The following is a 15,651-nucleotide window of genomic DNA, read 5'->3' on the forward strand; positions in this document are numbered from 1 at the left end:
TGCTATGTGGTTCCATTGGTTTAGATGATTCTTTTCTCTCAGCATTACAATACAGTGTTCTATTTATTCCTCAAGGCCAAATTAAATGCTACTTTCTGAAGATTCAAATTGGGTATTTTTCATTGCTGGAAGCTAAGACACAGTTTGTCAACTTTGGCACTATGAACATTTTAGGCTGGGTAATTCTTAATTGTGCGGGGTCTGTCCTGTGCTGCAAGAGCAACCCTGGCCTCTGCCGACTACATGCCAGCTATGACCGTCAAAATTGTCTCCAGTCATTAATAAATGTCCACTGGGGGCAAAATCACCCCCAGATGAGAACCACTATTCTATGAGCATTCAGCAAGTCCCCCAGTATACAGTAGACCAACAAAAATTTTTCCTTAAGGACAAAAACCAACAATACACATATTGCATTTAGAAGACAGAAAAAATGCTATGTAAAAAAAAAAAATTACCTGAAATGAAATTTATAAAAGTAATTTCTTATAGGAGTGGGACCACAAGTGATTTTTTAAAATTACTTTTATTTTGCTAATATTGACCACTCGTGTTAGGTCCTATGCCGAACAATTTATGTAAATTATCTCATTGTATCTTCACAACTACATGAAATAGGTACTATTATCCCAACATTAGTCAATTGAATCTTAGAGACATTCTCCAGTGTGACAAAGCTGTTTTCTACTTTCCTATTCAAAGATTTCCATGGTACGTACTGTATACCTAAATGATATGTAACAAAAATAATATACCTTTATATACAATTCTATTTTCAATGAAATGTTATAATTGAAAAGAAACTATGTTTTTTAATTGAACAGTTTAAAAAATAACATTACCAGTCACTGAAGCTCCATATGTATTTCAATAGCATCTCCAGGAATTATTTTTTTAAGGGGGATAGTAAGAGGAAGAAACTTTATGAGAATTAAGGGACAAAAACCTCAACCTGAAGGATTCAGTTTCCAAACAGGGAAAGACGTATGTGAGTACAAGGAATTGGTTAGTAGAAAGGAGGGAATGGAAGAAGACCAAGTGCAGGGAGTAGAACAAGGGAAATAACGGAAAGAAAGAAAAAGCACATTAGACAATGCTCTACAGTAAAAAATAAGACAGAGTGATAACTAGGAATGTGAAAATTGACTTCAAGATATTACCAGGGCTAGAAGATTAATAGTTATCAGTAATGAATAAGAAAGCTAGGAGCTGAAGATTGTCACCAAGAGGAAGAGAAGAAAGTACAACCTGGACTATGGAGTTTGCACTGATGGCAGAAGTCCAAGTAGAAACATCCAAGAGCTTGCTAGAGAAGTAATGGAGAGTCAGTAACAAAGACTTAAATAGAATTTGTTATCTGTGCACAAGTGACCACTGAAACCATAAATATAGATGAGCTATTCTAGGTGTCTATGGGAAGAGCAGAGGACTAAAGTCAGGCTGGGCCTTAACAAATCAGCATGAATAGGTAGCAAGATGAGGATATGAATGAAGAAAATAACAGAGAGGTTACTGTTACAAAAACCCAGAACTAGAACAACTGAAAGGAAGCAAAAGAACCGAAAGGGAGCCTTCGGATTTGGTAAGAGTCAATAGGTACAGAATACAGTTTAAGAAAAGAAGTGGGAAAGAAAGGACAAATTTTAATAATCTAAATTGGAAATGAGTAGTAAAGAAAAAAGGCAGTAAAAATAAGAAGAGAATCAGGGAGCTGGAGGCTTTCTGAAAATGAGCAAGGTTCCACAGTCAGGTTTATAAAAGTAAATCATACACCTTTTCTTCTTGACCTTCAACCTCGTACGATTAGCTTCCACACAAAGGTACACTGAATCTGCTTTTGCAAAGGTGATCTTTTCATTGTAAAATCTAATAAACACCTTACATTTTGGTACTTATTTTACTATGATTTTTCCTTACCATTGGATACTCTTTTTTTTTTTTTAAGATTTTATTTATTTATTTGACAGAGAGAGAGAAATCACAAGTAGGCAGAAAGGCAGGCAGAGCGGGGGTGGGTAGCAGGCTCCCCGCTGAGCAGAGTCATGACCCAAGCTGAAGGCAGAGGCTTAACCCACTGAGCCACCCAGGCGCCCAGATACCCTTTTTTGTCTTTGTGACACTACTTCCTCTTTTTCACGATACTCCTCAAGTCACAGAAAGCTTTTCTTCTTGTTCCTGAAAAGTTCCTGCTTCCTAGTGTGCCAGCCTCTTTGATCTCATCTAATCAATCTCTCTTCGGCTGGGAAATTCTTAGAAATCACCTTCCCAATTACAGTATAGTAATACCTTTGTCTGTATTCCCACTACAACTTCTATTAAGATATAATTCTATTGTATTGCCACTGTCTTAAGAATATAGGGTTTTTGAAGCAATAACTTTGTTTTGCCTTCAGCAAAAGTCCTAAAGTCTAGTACACTGCCTGGCACAAAAAAACCCTTCAAGATTTAGTGCAAGAGAAGTGTCTCCTTACACACACACACAGAACTCAGATTTCAGAAACTCATAAAGGCAAATTCATAAGAAAATATGTATGATGACCATACTTAATAATTCTTTCTATCTTGCTTTTTTAATCTTTCTTTCATTAAAAAAATTTTTTTAAGGATTTTATTTAATTTTTTTTTTAAGATTTTATTTATTTATCAGAGGGAGAGAGGGAGAGAGAGCAAGCACAGGCAGACAGAATGGCAGGCAGAGGCAGAGGGAGAAGCAGGCTCCCTGCTGAGCAAGGAGCCCGATGTGGGACTCGATCCCAGGACCCTGGGATCATGACCTGAGCCGAAGGCAGCTGCTTAACCAACTGAGCCACCCAGGCGTCCCTATTTAATTTTTTTAAAGGATTTTATTTTTAAGTAATCTCTACACCCAATGTGGAACTCGAACTTACAAGTCCAAGATCAAGAATCACACGCTATATGGACTGAACCATCCAGGTGCCCCTCTTTCTTTCTTTTAAATGAATGCACAGGAATCTGGATGGGTTCAAATTAACTTGGTCAATTTGGCACCTTATTATTTACAACATGCTTAAAGTGCTACATCTGGAAAAATGTATTAGATTACAGCTTATATTTTGCAAGGGATCCTGTGTTTAAATTATCTATTAGAAAAAATAAAATTATTAACTAATGCTGAAAATCAAGACTGAAACTGCGATTAGATTGAATTAAGATGATGAAGAAACTTACGATATTGTCTGTGCTATTGCTCCAGCAACACCACCACAAAGTAAGTTTATGTGGGTTTTCAAAACTAAGACATTAGGATTGTCTGATGAAGGTCTTCCAAGAAGGGTAGGAGCATGGGAAAGCCCAACACTCTTTAAGGTACCAAAAGTAAAAAATGAAACACCTGAAAAACAAAATATAGATTCACCATGATGCTTAATATTACATGAGTCATAAAAAGACACTATTCTTCATAATAAACAATTAAGGAACAAACTATACATTTCCTGATTTCTGATGTTTGGGTTATTCTATAAGAAAAAGGTTTAATTAACATTTATAAATAACCTAAAGATGACAAAATAACCACCTATAAAAAGTATAGCCGTGGTTTTCATACACTAATATATACTTCAGTTTATTGAATAAAGGCAGTAGTTGGTTATAAATGCCACTTTATTAATAGAATTAAATAGTTTCCAAGGTTTCACATGGGTGAAAGTTAAAATTCATGACTAATAATTACAAGTAAATATGACAACTTATATAAATATTAACAATGATGGTGATAAGATAAAAAAAACTTCAAGAGTGACAAAGAATTGTTATTTTAACTCAGCGACTAATTTTGTCTTCAGGGCAGAGTTGTAACCATGAAAGAAATGTTCATATTGGATCACAAGACATGTGAAATCTAATAAATATTAATTTATCAATAACATGTACTTGGTGCTTGCTAAACATTTACATGATTTTATAATAGACCCATTAAAGTCTATATTAACAAAATCAAGAATGGAATTCAAGCAATTCTAATAATTTTTTTAACTTTTTTTTTTTAAGATTTTATTTATTTATTTGACAGAGAGAGAGATCACAAATAGGCAGAGAGACAGACAGAGAGAGAGATGAGGAGAGGCAGGCTCCCTGCTGAGCAGAGAGCCCAATGCGGGACTCGATCCCAGGCCCCTGGGATCATGACCTGAGCATGACCTGGGCAGAGGCTTAACCCACTGAGCCACCCAGGCGCCCCCAAGCAATTCTAATAATTAAACATTACTCAAGATAACTTGATATCTACTAAATTGTAAAATATATTTAAAATATTCTTTTTTTTTTTTTTAAGATTTTATTTATTTGTCAGAGAGAGCGAGCGAGAGCGAGCACAGGCAGACAGAGTGGAAGGCAGAGTCAGAGGGAGAAGCAGGCTCCCTGCGGAGCAAGGAGCCCGATGTGGGACTCGATCCCAGGACGCTGGGATCATGACCTGAGCCGAAGGCAGCTGCTTAACCAACTGAGCCACCCAGGCGTCCCAAAATATTCTTGATGCTTAACAAGAAATGAGCACTAACAAAAATTCAGTCTAGGTGAATACCTCAATATATACATTTATTCTTTATACAAAATTCTTATTACAGTATTTTGAACTGGTGATATATAATTTTAGAATATTCATATACTTTTATATTTGGGAAGTCTATTTTAAAGACAATCTAAAATCTGAAAAGGTTCATAATGAGGAAATTAATTGCAGGTTAAAAGTAAGTTAAAAAATTAGAAATATCTAAATGATGTGGAATAGTATTCAGTGAAATATGACAACTAATAAAAATGACATTTGTAAAGAATATTCAAACATATGAAAAATGTTTGGGAAATGGGGAAAAATGAAGAAACAAAATTATGTATATATATAATTAGGTTAAAAATATTTTAAAAACAAAAAACTTAGAGAAGAAAATAGAGCAAAAAATTATAAAGTTCTGCTTCCAACATAACAGCAATATAGGTACTCTGAATGACTATGTCATTGCTACTGGACTTCCAAAAAGGCTGAGAAGGTCTTTGAGAACCCCAGCAACACAGCCTTCCAAAAATATAAGCTGGAACCCACTAGGGAGTTGTGGGCCCATGAGAGAGGTGAAGTAACTCTAAATAATGAAGCCAATAGCAGAAAGCTATTGAGATGGATCTTGCCACTGGGTCTGCAGAAGATGGAATCACTGGGTCTGAAACTTGGGAGATTAAGATCAAGTAATGGGCTCATAATTAAAGACCAACAACCATAGAAAGGGGCAAGTAAATTTATACAAAACAGTGGGTAAGAGTTCAGAAAATAAGCAAACAAGAAAGAAATTTTTAAAAACATAAAAAGAAAAGCCCACGGGTAGAAATCAAATAGCAAAGTATAGAAACAAAAACAAATTTTTAAAAATACCCAATTACATCATGATTGCAAAAGAAATACCTAAAACACGAAGACATGAAAAAGCAGCAAATAAAAAGCTGAAAATACACTAGGCAAATACTCATGGTTTTTTTTGAAAAGCAAAAGTGTATGGTTATGCTTTAAAAGAAAAAGCATACAGGGCGCCTGGGTGGCTCAGTGGGTTGAGCCTCTGCCTTTGGCTCAGGTCATGATCTCAGGGTCCTGGGATCAAGCCCCGCATTGGGCTCTCTGCTTAGCAGGGAGACTGCTTCCTCCTCTCTATCTGCCTGTCTCTTTGCCTACTTGTGATCTCTGCCTATCAAAATAAATAAATAAAATATTTTTTAAAAATCACCCACAATAAAAACTTTCAAAAAACAGATAATTCTAATCATTTTATTAGAGATTATTCCTGAAGATGGAAAATGAGGAAATTCTCTTCAACTCATTTGTAAGACCTATATAATTTTGATACCCAAACCACAGAAGGATATTACAAAAAGAAAATTACAAGCTAATCTCATTTAGGAACACAGATGTAAAACTTCTAAGAACAATAAGCAAACTTAATTCAACAGGACATAAAAAGGTCATTTTTTCATAATCAATTTGGGTTGATCTTAGAACACCTATTATGACCATTCATCATATTAACAGATTAAAGGAAAAAACTGTATGACCACATTCGTAAATATAGGAAAAGATGTCTGATAAAATTCAGCATTAATTCACATAAATTCTTACCAAAACTTCCTTTATGCCATATTATGCTAAGTAAAGAAGTATTACAAACAGTCCCTTTAAAATCATTAAGGAGCTAAAATGCCCAGTAACTTCACTTCTGTTCACTGCTATACTGTAGGTCCTTAGCTGTTATAGTAAGCTAAGATAAACATAAATAAATAAGGAAATAAGGATTAGAATGGAAATAAGAAAAATGGTATTATTTGTACAGGATATGAATTTCCCACACAGAAATCCCAAAGCATCTATAAGTAATGTAGCAGCTGGCTATAATATCAATAAGTAGGATAATGGCTAGCTATAGGGTCAGATAAAATTAAATCAAACAACAAACTGAAATGCAATTTTCTAAAAGACACAACACAGCTTATATGGTATCTATAAATATATCTAACAAAAATGTGCAAGATCTGTATAAAATTTCATTCAAAATCCCAACAAGGGTTTTTGTGCCATATCAAAAACTAATTCTAAAAAGTGCATAGAATAAGAGAATATCTATAGTTCTTATTTTCCTTTAAAAAAAAAAGAAAAGGTTTCCCTCTCTCTCTCTGCCTCCCTCTCTGCCTGCTTGTGATCTCTCTCTGTCAAATAAATAAATAAAATCTTAAAAAAAAAAAAAAGAGAGAGAGAGAGAGAGAGAAAAGGGGCGCCTGGGTGGCTCAGTGGGTTGAAGCCTCTGCTTTCAGCTCAGATCATGGTCTCAGGGTCCTGGGATCGAGCCCCCCACTGGGCTCTTTGCTGGGCGGGGGGCCTGCTTCCCTCTCTCTCTCTCTGCCTCTCTCTCTGCCTGCTTGTGATCTCTCTCTCTCTCTGTCAAATAAATAAATAAGATCTTAAAAAAAAAAAAAAAAAAGGTAAAGGGACTTGTCCTACCAAATATAAAGATTCATAAAATTGCACCTATTATGTTCAGAAGTACCACTGCAGATCACTGGGGAAAGGAGGGGCTATTTAATAAATGGTCCTCGATCAAATGATTATCCTCAAGGAAGAAAAAAATAAATCCAGAGTGAATAAGGACTTGAATTCAAAATGCTAAAATTTAAAAATCATTCTTAAAAAAGAATAAGAGATCAAGATTCTGGCAAATTTGAAAATACCTGCATATGGAGCCATTCCTAATATAGTGGGCATCAGACCTCTGTAAAATCCAAGGAAACCTCCTTCCTTTTGAATGAAGAAAAATTAGAAGGAAGATTACATTGTGCTTAGTATGAAAACATCAAAAAACAAAAGCATACATTCCAATGAAAAAATTATTTGGGAACCCCCCCCCGAAACATAGATGTGTCACAATTATTAATATCAATAACCATAAACAAAAGAGTTTAGGTAACATTCAAATTATCAGTGGAGCTTGAGACTCTTGATCTTGGGGTCAAGAGTTCAAGCCCCATGTTGAACATGGAGCTTACATAAAAAAGAGGGGGGCACAATATAGGTGAGAAAAGTAAATGTGAAATACCTTTGCGTAAATCGTTTTGAATGCATGAATAATTCCTGTGTAAGTGTGTTCCCCTTTCACCTGGAATGCTAGGCGTACTCTCACCATGTCAAGAGGGTAAGTACAGATAACTGCTGTCATACCTGAAAAAAAAGTAGAAACTTAAATGTAAAATCATATATATGTATCTTCCTATCATTAGGAGTGCTCTCGAATTATAGCAATGTTGAAAACCCAATACAATAAATATTACTGATAGAATATCATCAGCTGAAAAACAGCATTGTAAGCAAAGGGTCAATCTGTAAAGTCTTTTCAAATTCTTCTCACTGTGAACTTTTATTATTAACATGAAAATAGTACTAAGAGCATTTTTAAAAATTCTATTTCTTGTCTATTCCCAGGTAAGATACCAGATAGAAGAAACCATCTCCTAGCACTAGGCAAGATATTTGACTTTTTATTTACTATCTCTGATCCTAAAATGAAGAGATGCTTTACTTATCAAAGGAATTATTTTTTTGTAAGATTTTATTTATTGAGAGAGTGAGCGCATGCACAGGGGCAGGGGGAAAGGGAAATGCAGAAGCAGACTCCGCACTGAGCAGGGAGGATGGCTCAATCCCAGGAAACTAGGATGATGATCTGAGCCAAAGGCAGACACTTAACCCACTGAGCGACCCCAGGCGCCCCTTAGAATTCTTATAAAAATATTTTAAAGGCATTTTTTTTAAACTTCAAAGCAGGATCATTATTTTCTTCTTAGTAATTTTGAAAATTTGTTGTTGATGAAACATAATAAAAATATAAATGCTCATAGTCCTAGAAAAATTTGTTTTAGGGATAAAAATCCAATAAGCAGATTTAGTATTAAGTTCTAGATTTTCACCAATAAATACAATTTTCAAATTGCATGAACTATCCAGGTGGGTTATTTTTTTAAATCTTTTTTTTTTTTTTAAGATTTTATTTATTTATTTGTCAGAGAGAGAGAGCGAGCACATGCAGACAGAATGGCAGGAAGAGACAGAGAGAGAAGCAGGCTCCCTGCTGAGTAAGGAGCCCGATGTGGGACTCGATCCCAGGAACGCTGGGATCATGACCTGAGCTGAAGGCAGCCGCTTAACCAACTGAGCCACCCAGGCGTCCCAATTTTTTAATTAAATCATGTATTTTTAAAATAAGTATTACTTTTTTAAAATTTTATTTTAATTCCAGTACAGTTAACATAGTGTTAGTTTAGGGTATACAATAATAGTTTCAACAACTCTATACATTCTTAGGAGCTAGAATATTCTCTAGCTCTATGTATGTTGTTGCAAATGACAAGATTTCATTCTTTTTTTATGCCTAAAATAATATTCCAGTGTGTGTATGTATGTCTCACATCTTCTTTATCCATGCATCTATTGATGGATACTTGGACTGTTTCCATAATTTGGTTTTTTTAAATAATGCTGCAATAATCATGAGAGTGCATACATCCTTTGGAATTAATATTTTTGTATTCTTTGGGTAAATATGCAGTAGTGGAATTACTGGATCATATGGTAATTCTACTTCTAATTATTTGAGGAACTTCTATACTGTCTTCAACCAGTTTGTGTTCCCACCAACAGTGCACGAGGGTTCCTGTATCTCCATAGCCTTGCCGATACCTGTTTCTTGAGTTATTTTAGCCATTCTGGTCAAAGTGTGAGGTGATATCGCATTGTGGTTTTGATTTGCAATTCTCTGATGATGAGTGATGTTGAGGATCTTATGCATCCATTGGCCATCTGCATATCTTCTTTGGAGAAATGTCTGTTCAGGTCTTCTGTCCATTTTTTAATTGGATTATTTGGGTTTTTTTTTATGTTGGGTTGTATCAGTTCTTTATATATTTTGGATACTAATGTTTTATTGGATATATCATTTGCAAATGTCTTCACCCATTCAGTAAGTTGTCTTTCAGTTTTTTGATAGTTTACTATGCAGAGCTTTTTAATTATTATTATTTTTTAAACTTTTTAAAAGATTTTATTTATTATTTGAGAGAGAGAGAGTGAGAGACAGCACGCGCAGAGTGAACAGCAGAGGGAGCAGCAGAGGGAGAAGGAGAAGCAGGCTCTCCACCAAGCAGGGAGCCCCATGCAAGGCTGGATCCCAGGACCCTGGGATCATGACCTAGGGGAAGGTAGATACTCAACCAATTGAGCCACCCAGGGGCCCGAATTTATATGAAGTAATGTAATTTAATTTTAAATACGAGCAATACTTTAGATCAAAATTAGCCTAATGATGGTCAGAACAGGTTTGACTGTGGAAGAAAAGGCTGATTTATGATTAGCATATCTGTGGTATAGCTGTGACATTTTAATCCTTACATATTTAGTTTGCCCATAACAATAAAGACTATGTGCCAAGCACACCACATCAGGTGCCTTACAAATACCACCTCTAATACATGCCAAACACCACCAATAATCCTACAAGGTAGAAGATGGATTTTTTTTTTTTAAAGATTTTATTTATTTATTTGACAGACAGAGATCACAAGTAGGCAGAGAGGCAGGCAGAGGGGGGTGGGGGGAGCAGGCTCCCTGCTCAGCAGAGAGCCCCATTTGGGGCTCAATCCCAAGACCCTGGGATCATGACCTGAGCTGAAGGCAGAGGCTTTAACCCACTGAGCCACCCAGGCACCTGAAGATGGATATTATTATTACTGCTTTACAAATTCAGAATATTGAGGTTCAAATCAGTTAAGTAACTTGACCAAATTCAGTTTTCTGTATCAAAGAGTAGGATTCAAAACAAAGTTTTCTGGCTCATCCCATGACATATGTTGCTTTCTTGTAATTTTGTTTTATTATTCAACATTTGCTTAGTGATTTTTTTTTTAAAGATTTTATTTATTTATTTGACAGAGAGAAATCACAAGTAGATGGAGAGGCAGGCAGAGAGAGAGAGGGAAGCAGGCTCCCCGCTGAGCAGAGAGCCCGATGCGGGACTCGATCCTAGCACCCTGAGATCATGACCTGAGCCGGAGGCAGCGGCTTAACCCACTGAGCCACCCAGGCGCCCCTGCTTAATGATTTTTAAACTTAATTTTTTATTTCAGAAATTCTAGTTGTCTTCTTACTTGCTTTAAGTGGCTTAACATGAAATAGCTGAATTTACAAAGTGGCAAATGATAAATTGGTAGAAAATAAGTGCATTCAGAAATCAGAAATGGAAAACAGGGCATTAGCTTAAAAGTTGCACAACCATGAGTCAGAAAAGTAATTGGCAAGACCTTAAGTCAGACTGAGGAATGGGCATAACCTAATTGTACGTCAGAGAATGGCAAAAAATAATGCTAACGATTACTGGAATGCTAAACTTGTGATCTAGTTTCACAATATTTTAGCCATCTTTTTTTTTTAAAGATTTTTATTTATTTGACAGAGAGAGAGAGAGAGATCACAAATAGGCAGAGAGACAGGCAGAGAGAGGGGGAAGCAGGCTCCCTGCTGAGCAGAGAGCCCGATGCGGGACTCAATCCCAAGACCCTGAGATCATGATCTGAGCCAAAGGCACAGGCTTAACCCACTGAGCCACCCAGGCACCCCTATTTTAGCCATGTTTTCATATATTTCTTTTAAATTAAAAAGAAAAAAAATCAATCTAATCTTCCTAAAGAAAAACAAAACCTGTTAATATCTATTAAGAAAAAACAACGAGCGTTGGCGGGGGCGGCACCTGGATGGCTCAGTTGGTTAAGCAGTTAAGCAGTTAAGCAGTTATTAAGCAGTTAAATGTCTGCCTTCAGCTCAGGTCATGACCCAGGGCCCTCAGCTGGAGGCCCCTGTCAGGCTCTCTGCTCAGTGGGAATGTGGTTCTCCCTTTCTCTGCTGCTTGTACTGCTTGTACTTTCTGTCAAATAATAAATAAAATTTAAAACAAAAAAGAAAAACCCTTTAAAAAAAACAACATCAGGTGGTGCCTGGACGGCTCAGTTGGTTAAGTATCTGCCTTCAGCTCAGGTCATTATCCTAGCATCCTGTGATGGAGCCCCACATGGGGTTCTCTGCTCAGCAAGGCGTCTGCTTCTCCCTCTCTCCCTCTGCCCACTTATGCTTCCTTTTCTCTCTCCATCTCTGAAATAGCTAATAAAATTGGGGAGCCTGGGTGGCTCAGCCGGTTAAGCATCTGCCTTCAGCTCAGATCATGATCTCCGGGTCCTGGGATTGAGCCCTGCAACGGGCTCCCTGCTCAGCAGGGAGTCAGTGTATCCCTCTCTCTCTGTGGTTCCCCCTGCTTATGAGCTCTCTCTCTGTGTCAAATAAATAAAATCTTTAAAAATAATAATAAATAATAATAAAATATTTTTTAAAAAAGAAACAACAGGCCCAAAATGGAGTCACTTGCGCTAAGCTCATATCACCAGACCAACTCTTAATACTTAATCTAAATGCAGTTTCAACCTTCTCCAGGAACGTGCCCACTGTTTCTTTATCTCTTCCCCGTTCTGGTTATAAAAGTCTTCCAGCCCTCATTTCTACTTGCTAGATGGGATGCTGCCCAATGATGAGCTGTTGAAAAAGCCAACCTGATCTTCAAATTTTCTCAGTTGAATGTTGTTACACAGGGATATAAAAATCACCAAGTTTTGTTATTGTTTTGCAATATTCCTGAAAGTAACTTAATGATTTCAATGTAATTTTAAGCCCTGGAATGTAAGCAGAGAATTCTTAATAATTTTGTACTCTGAAATCCTGAAAACTAATTAGTGACTTTAAATGTTTACTTATTTTTGGAATGAAGGGGAGGTAAGAAATATTCTTCTGATAATCATATTTTACCCTTCACTCTAAGTATAAAACTATGAAGCCCTCTACAGGGCTAGATGTAGACTTCTACAAATCCTAACTATGGAAAAAGATTATGATGTCTTACATTGTTCAAACTAAAAATAATATTACAGTGTAAAATAAGTTTGAGGATATCCAACTAAGTTCTGATTTTCCTCACAATGACTATATTAATGCTTTTTCAAAATACCAAAACTCCCTGCTTTGCTGGGGACGTATGCAGGGGTATAGTCTACCTGTCAAGTAATCTAGCACTAGCATTATTTTCTTGGTTTGAACTTTTCTTATTTCAACTAATATATTTTTAATTTTTAAACTATTTATTTTTTACTTATGATCAAAATTGATCAAATCATCAAAAGAACTTATAAGTATGGACTCTAGAGTGAGCCTGATTGAGTTCAAATTAGACTCTACCTCTAACTAGCTGTGTGACCTTGAGCAAACTACTTAACCTGGGTGTCAACTTCAGAATCTATGAGGGTTTTTATGAAGCTTAAGTGAGTTAATATATGGTTAATATATGTAAATAAATGCCTAATATAATTACCAACATAAACTAAATATTATATTTAAATGTTAGCTGTTATTATTCTCCCAGTCTTTTTCAAGCTATTCTCTTTTTTTTAAGATTTTATTTATTTATTTATTTGTTTGTTTGTTTTTAAAGATTTTATTTATTTAAGATTTTATTTATTTATTTGACAGAGAGAGATCACAAGTAGGCAGAGAGGCAGGCAGAGAGGGGGAAGCAGGCTCCCCACTGAGCAGAGAGCCTGATGCGGACTCGATCCCAGGACCCTGAGATCATGACCTGAGCCGAAGGCAGAGGCTTTAACCCACTGAGCCACCTAGACGCCCCGCTATTCATTTTTTCATTCCTTTCTTTTGTGAACCAAATCATTTGTCTGCTCTTTTTACCTGAATTCTTTCATTCTTAATCACTTCCTGCACATCAAGAATTCAAATAAAAAAATTTTTTTTAATAATATAAAAAGAGGGGTGCCTGGGTGGCTCAGTGGGTTAAAGCCTCTGCCTTCGGCTCAGGTCATGATCTCAGGGTCCTGGGATCGAGCCCCACATCGGGCTCTCTGCTCAGCAGGGAGCCTGCTTCCCTCTCTCTCTCTCTCTCTCTGCCTGCCTCTCTGCCTACTTGTGATCTCTGTCTGTCAAATAAATAAATAAAATTTTGAAGAAAAAAAATAATAATATAAAAAGAAAAATAAACAATGAGGGGACTACTGAAGAAGACTATGTAATAAAGTGGGAAGTCAGCTTGACTGCTGGTAATCAGACTGACATATATATCAGTCATCCACATGGTGACTGGGGTTTTTCAATTCATAAACACAGTGTCTCCCATTTTGACCTTTTTTCTATACTCACATATCTCTTCATTACTATTCTTTTTTTTTTTTAAGATTTTATTTATTTATTTGACAGACAGAGATCACAAGTAGGCAGAGAGGCAGGCTGAAAGAGAGAGAGGAGGAAGCAGGCTCCCTGCTGAGCAGAGAGCCCGATGCGGGACTCGATCCCAGGACCCTGGGATCATGACCCGGGCTGGAGGCAGAGGCCCAACCCACTGAGCCACCCAGGCGCCCCCTTCCTTACTATTCTAACTAGCACTGCTTTACAGAGAGGCCAAAAAATTACAATTAAGGGAAATCAGAAACTACCTACCTCTGATAGTGGTGGTGATATTTTTCTTCTTCCCCCATTTTACAACCACAATCCAATACAGAAACCAGTATATCTTCACCTACCAGGAAGCACAAGACTCAATCAAGTTGAGATGTGCCTGCAATTTTTGTGTATGTGCAAAACTTCTCTTTCCCTCCCTTAGTCAAGAAACTGAGGACTTGGGGTGCCTGGGTGGGTCAGTGGGTTAAAGCCTCTGCCATCAGCTCAGGTCATGATCCCAGGGTCCTGGGATCAAGCCCCGCATCGGGCTCTCTGCTCAGTGGGGAGCCTGTTTCTCCTCTCTCTCTGCCTGTTTCTCTGCCTACTTGTGATCTCCGTCTGTCAAATGAATAAATAAAATCTTTAAAAAAGAAAAAAAAAAAAAGAAAGAAAGAAACTGAGGACTTAATGATGAATCCAGTCTGACTGACTGCTTTTTCCCTAGATTCTTACCCTCTCATTGTCTCCATAGTATAGAATCCAGGAATTATGACAACCAAAAACATACTTCAATCAGCAGTTAGATTTTGCTGATTTGCAAAGCTTTGAAGAGCTCAACACTACCTCATAATCACTGTATAAAACACAAAAATCCTATGATTGCAAATTATATTTGTAACCATGATACTAAAGAAAGATAATTCTTGGTCATTAAAACTTCAGAGATTATATTCTGAAAATATGACAAATATGAATTTTTTTAAATATGAATTTTTTATTCTGCTCCAGCAAGAAGCATAAAGAACTTCTTAACAAAGGAACTAACACTATAAGGCAGAGGCAGTAGAGGGAAGATGAAAGAGGACTTCAACCACCCCCATTGGGACCTCAGTCTGTACTTTCTAATTGCTTAAGTTCTTTCCAGCTTATCTCTTAACTCAGGCAAAAGACCAAGTGGGCAGAGCATCCTGTGAGCATCCCTCAAGCAATAACAACGGCCCTGAGCCAGCGAGACCCCGTGGGACTGACATCACAACAATGATCGACCTAACCTTTACTGCCCACCTGCATGTATTCACCGACCTTTGTCCACAATTTCCTTATATCAACCTAGAAGTATTTTCAGCCCTTCAAGACAGTCTTTGAGATGTTAGTCCACTGTATTCCGGGTAATGGCGTCACAGAAATAAATTCCTTTCTTGTTCTATTGCCATCCCCTCCTCTACCTCTGGATTTTATCCACAGCACATTACCTAGTCTGTCTGGGAACCCTGAAACCTGTTTCATTTCGAGGACTTTCTTTCTCAGCTGCCCAGAACTGGCACCAACTGTCTTAAGTGCATTTGGTGAAACAGAGAAATGAATCAGAAGTAGCAGGCCCTAGAAATTTGGCTCCTGGTAAGTTCCCCCCAATAAATGCCTACTGGACCCTGTACTTCTTTAGTTCCCTGCTATTGGGTTCTTTCGAACCATCTGTCAGGTTTTCATAACCTATTTGTTTAGGCTTGCATAGCTTGGAGTTCTGGCAGAGGCCACTGAAATTTGTGAGGGTACTGATGGAAAGAGGAACAATGAGAAGTAAACAGGAAGCTAGGGTACATATTTGGCAGGATCTCTGTTGGAATTTG

The 15,651-nt window shown here is 37.0% G+C and overlaps 1 protein-coding gene across 2 annotated transcripts in view; it reads right to left on the reverse strand.

The window, feature by feature from the left end:
- Positions 1 to 15,651, reverse strand: part of SLC25A16 (solute carrier family 25 member 16) — a 47,050-nt gene that overhangs the window by 3,171 nt on the left and 28,228 nt on the right. For both annotated transcript variants that reach the window (XM_032312973.1, XM_032312974.1), the window contains 3 exons: positions 7,590 to 7,711; positions 7,225 to 7,291; positions 3,190 to 3,352 (listed from right to left, as the gene is read on the reverse strand). In XM_032312973.1, coding sequence (XP_032168864.1) covers positions 3,190 to 3,352; positions 7,225 to 7,291; positions 7,590 to 7,711 — 352 coding nt within the window. The remainder of the gene's footprint in view (positions 1 to 3,189; positions 3,353 to 7,224; positions 7,292 to 7,589; positions 7,712 to 15,651) is intronic.

Source organism: Mustela erminea, chromosome 14 (assembly GCF_009829155.1).
Source record: "Mustela erminea isolate mMusErm1 chromosome 14, mMusErm1.Pri, whole genome shotgun sequence".
Taxonomy (NCBI): Eukaryota; Metazoa; Chordata; class Mammalia; order Carnivora; family Mustelidae; genus Mustela; species Mustela erminea.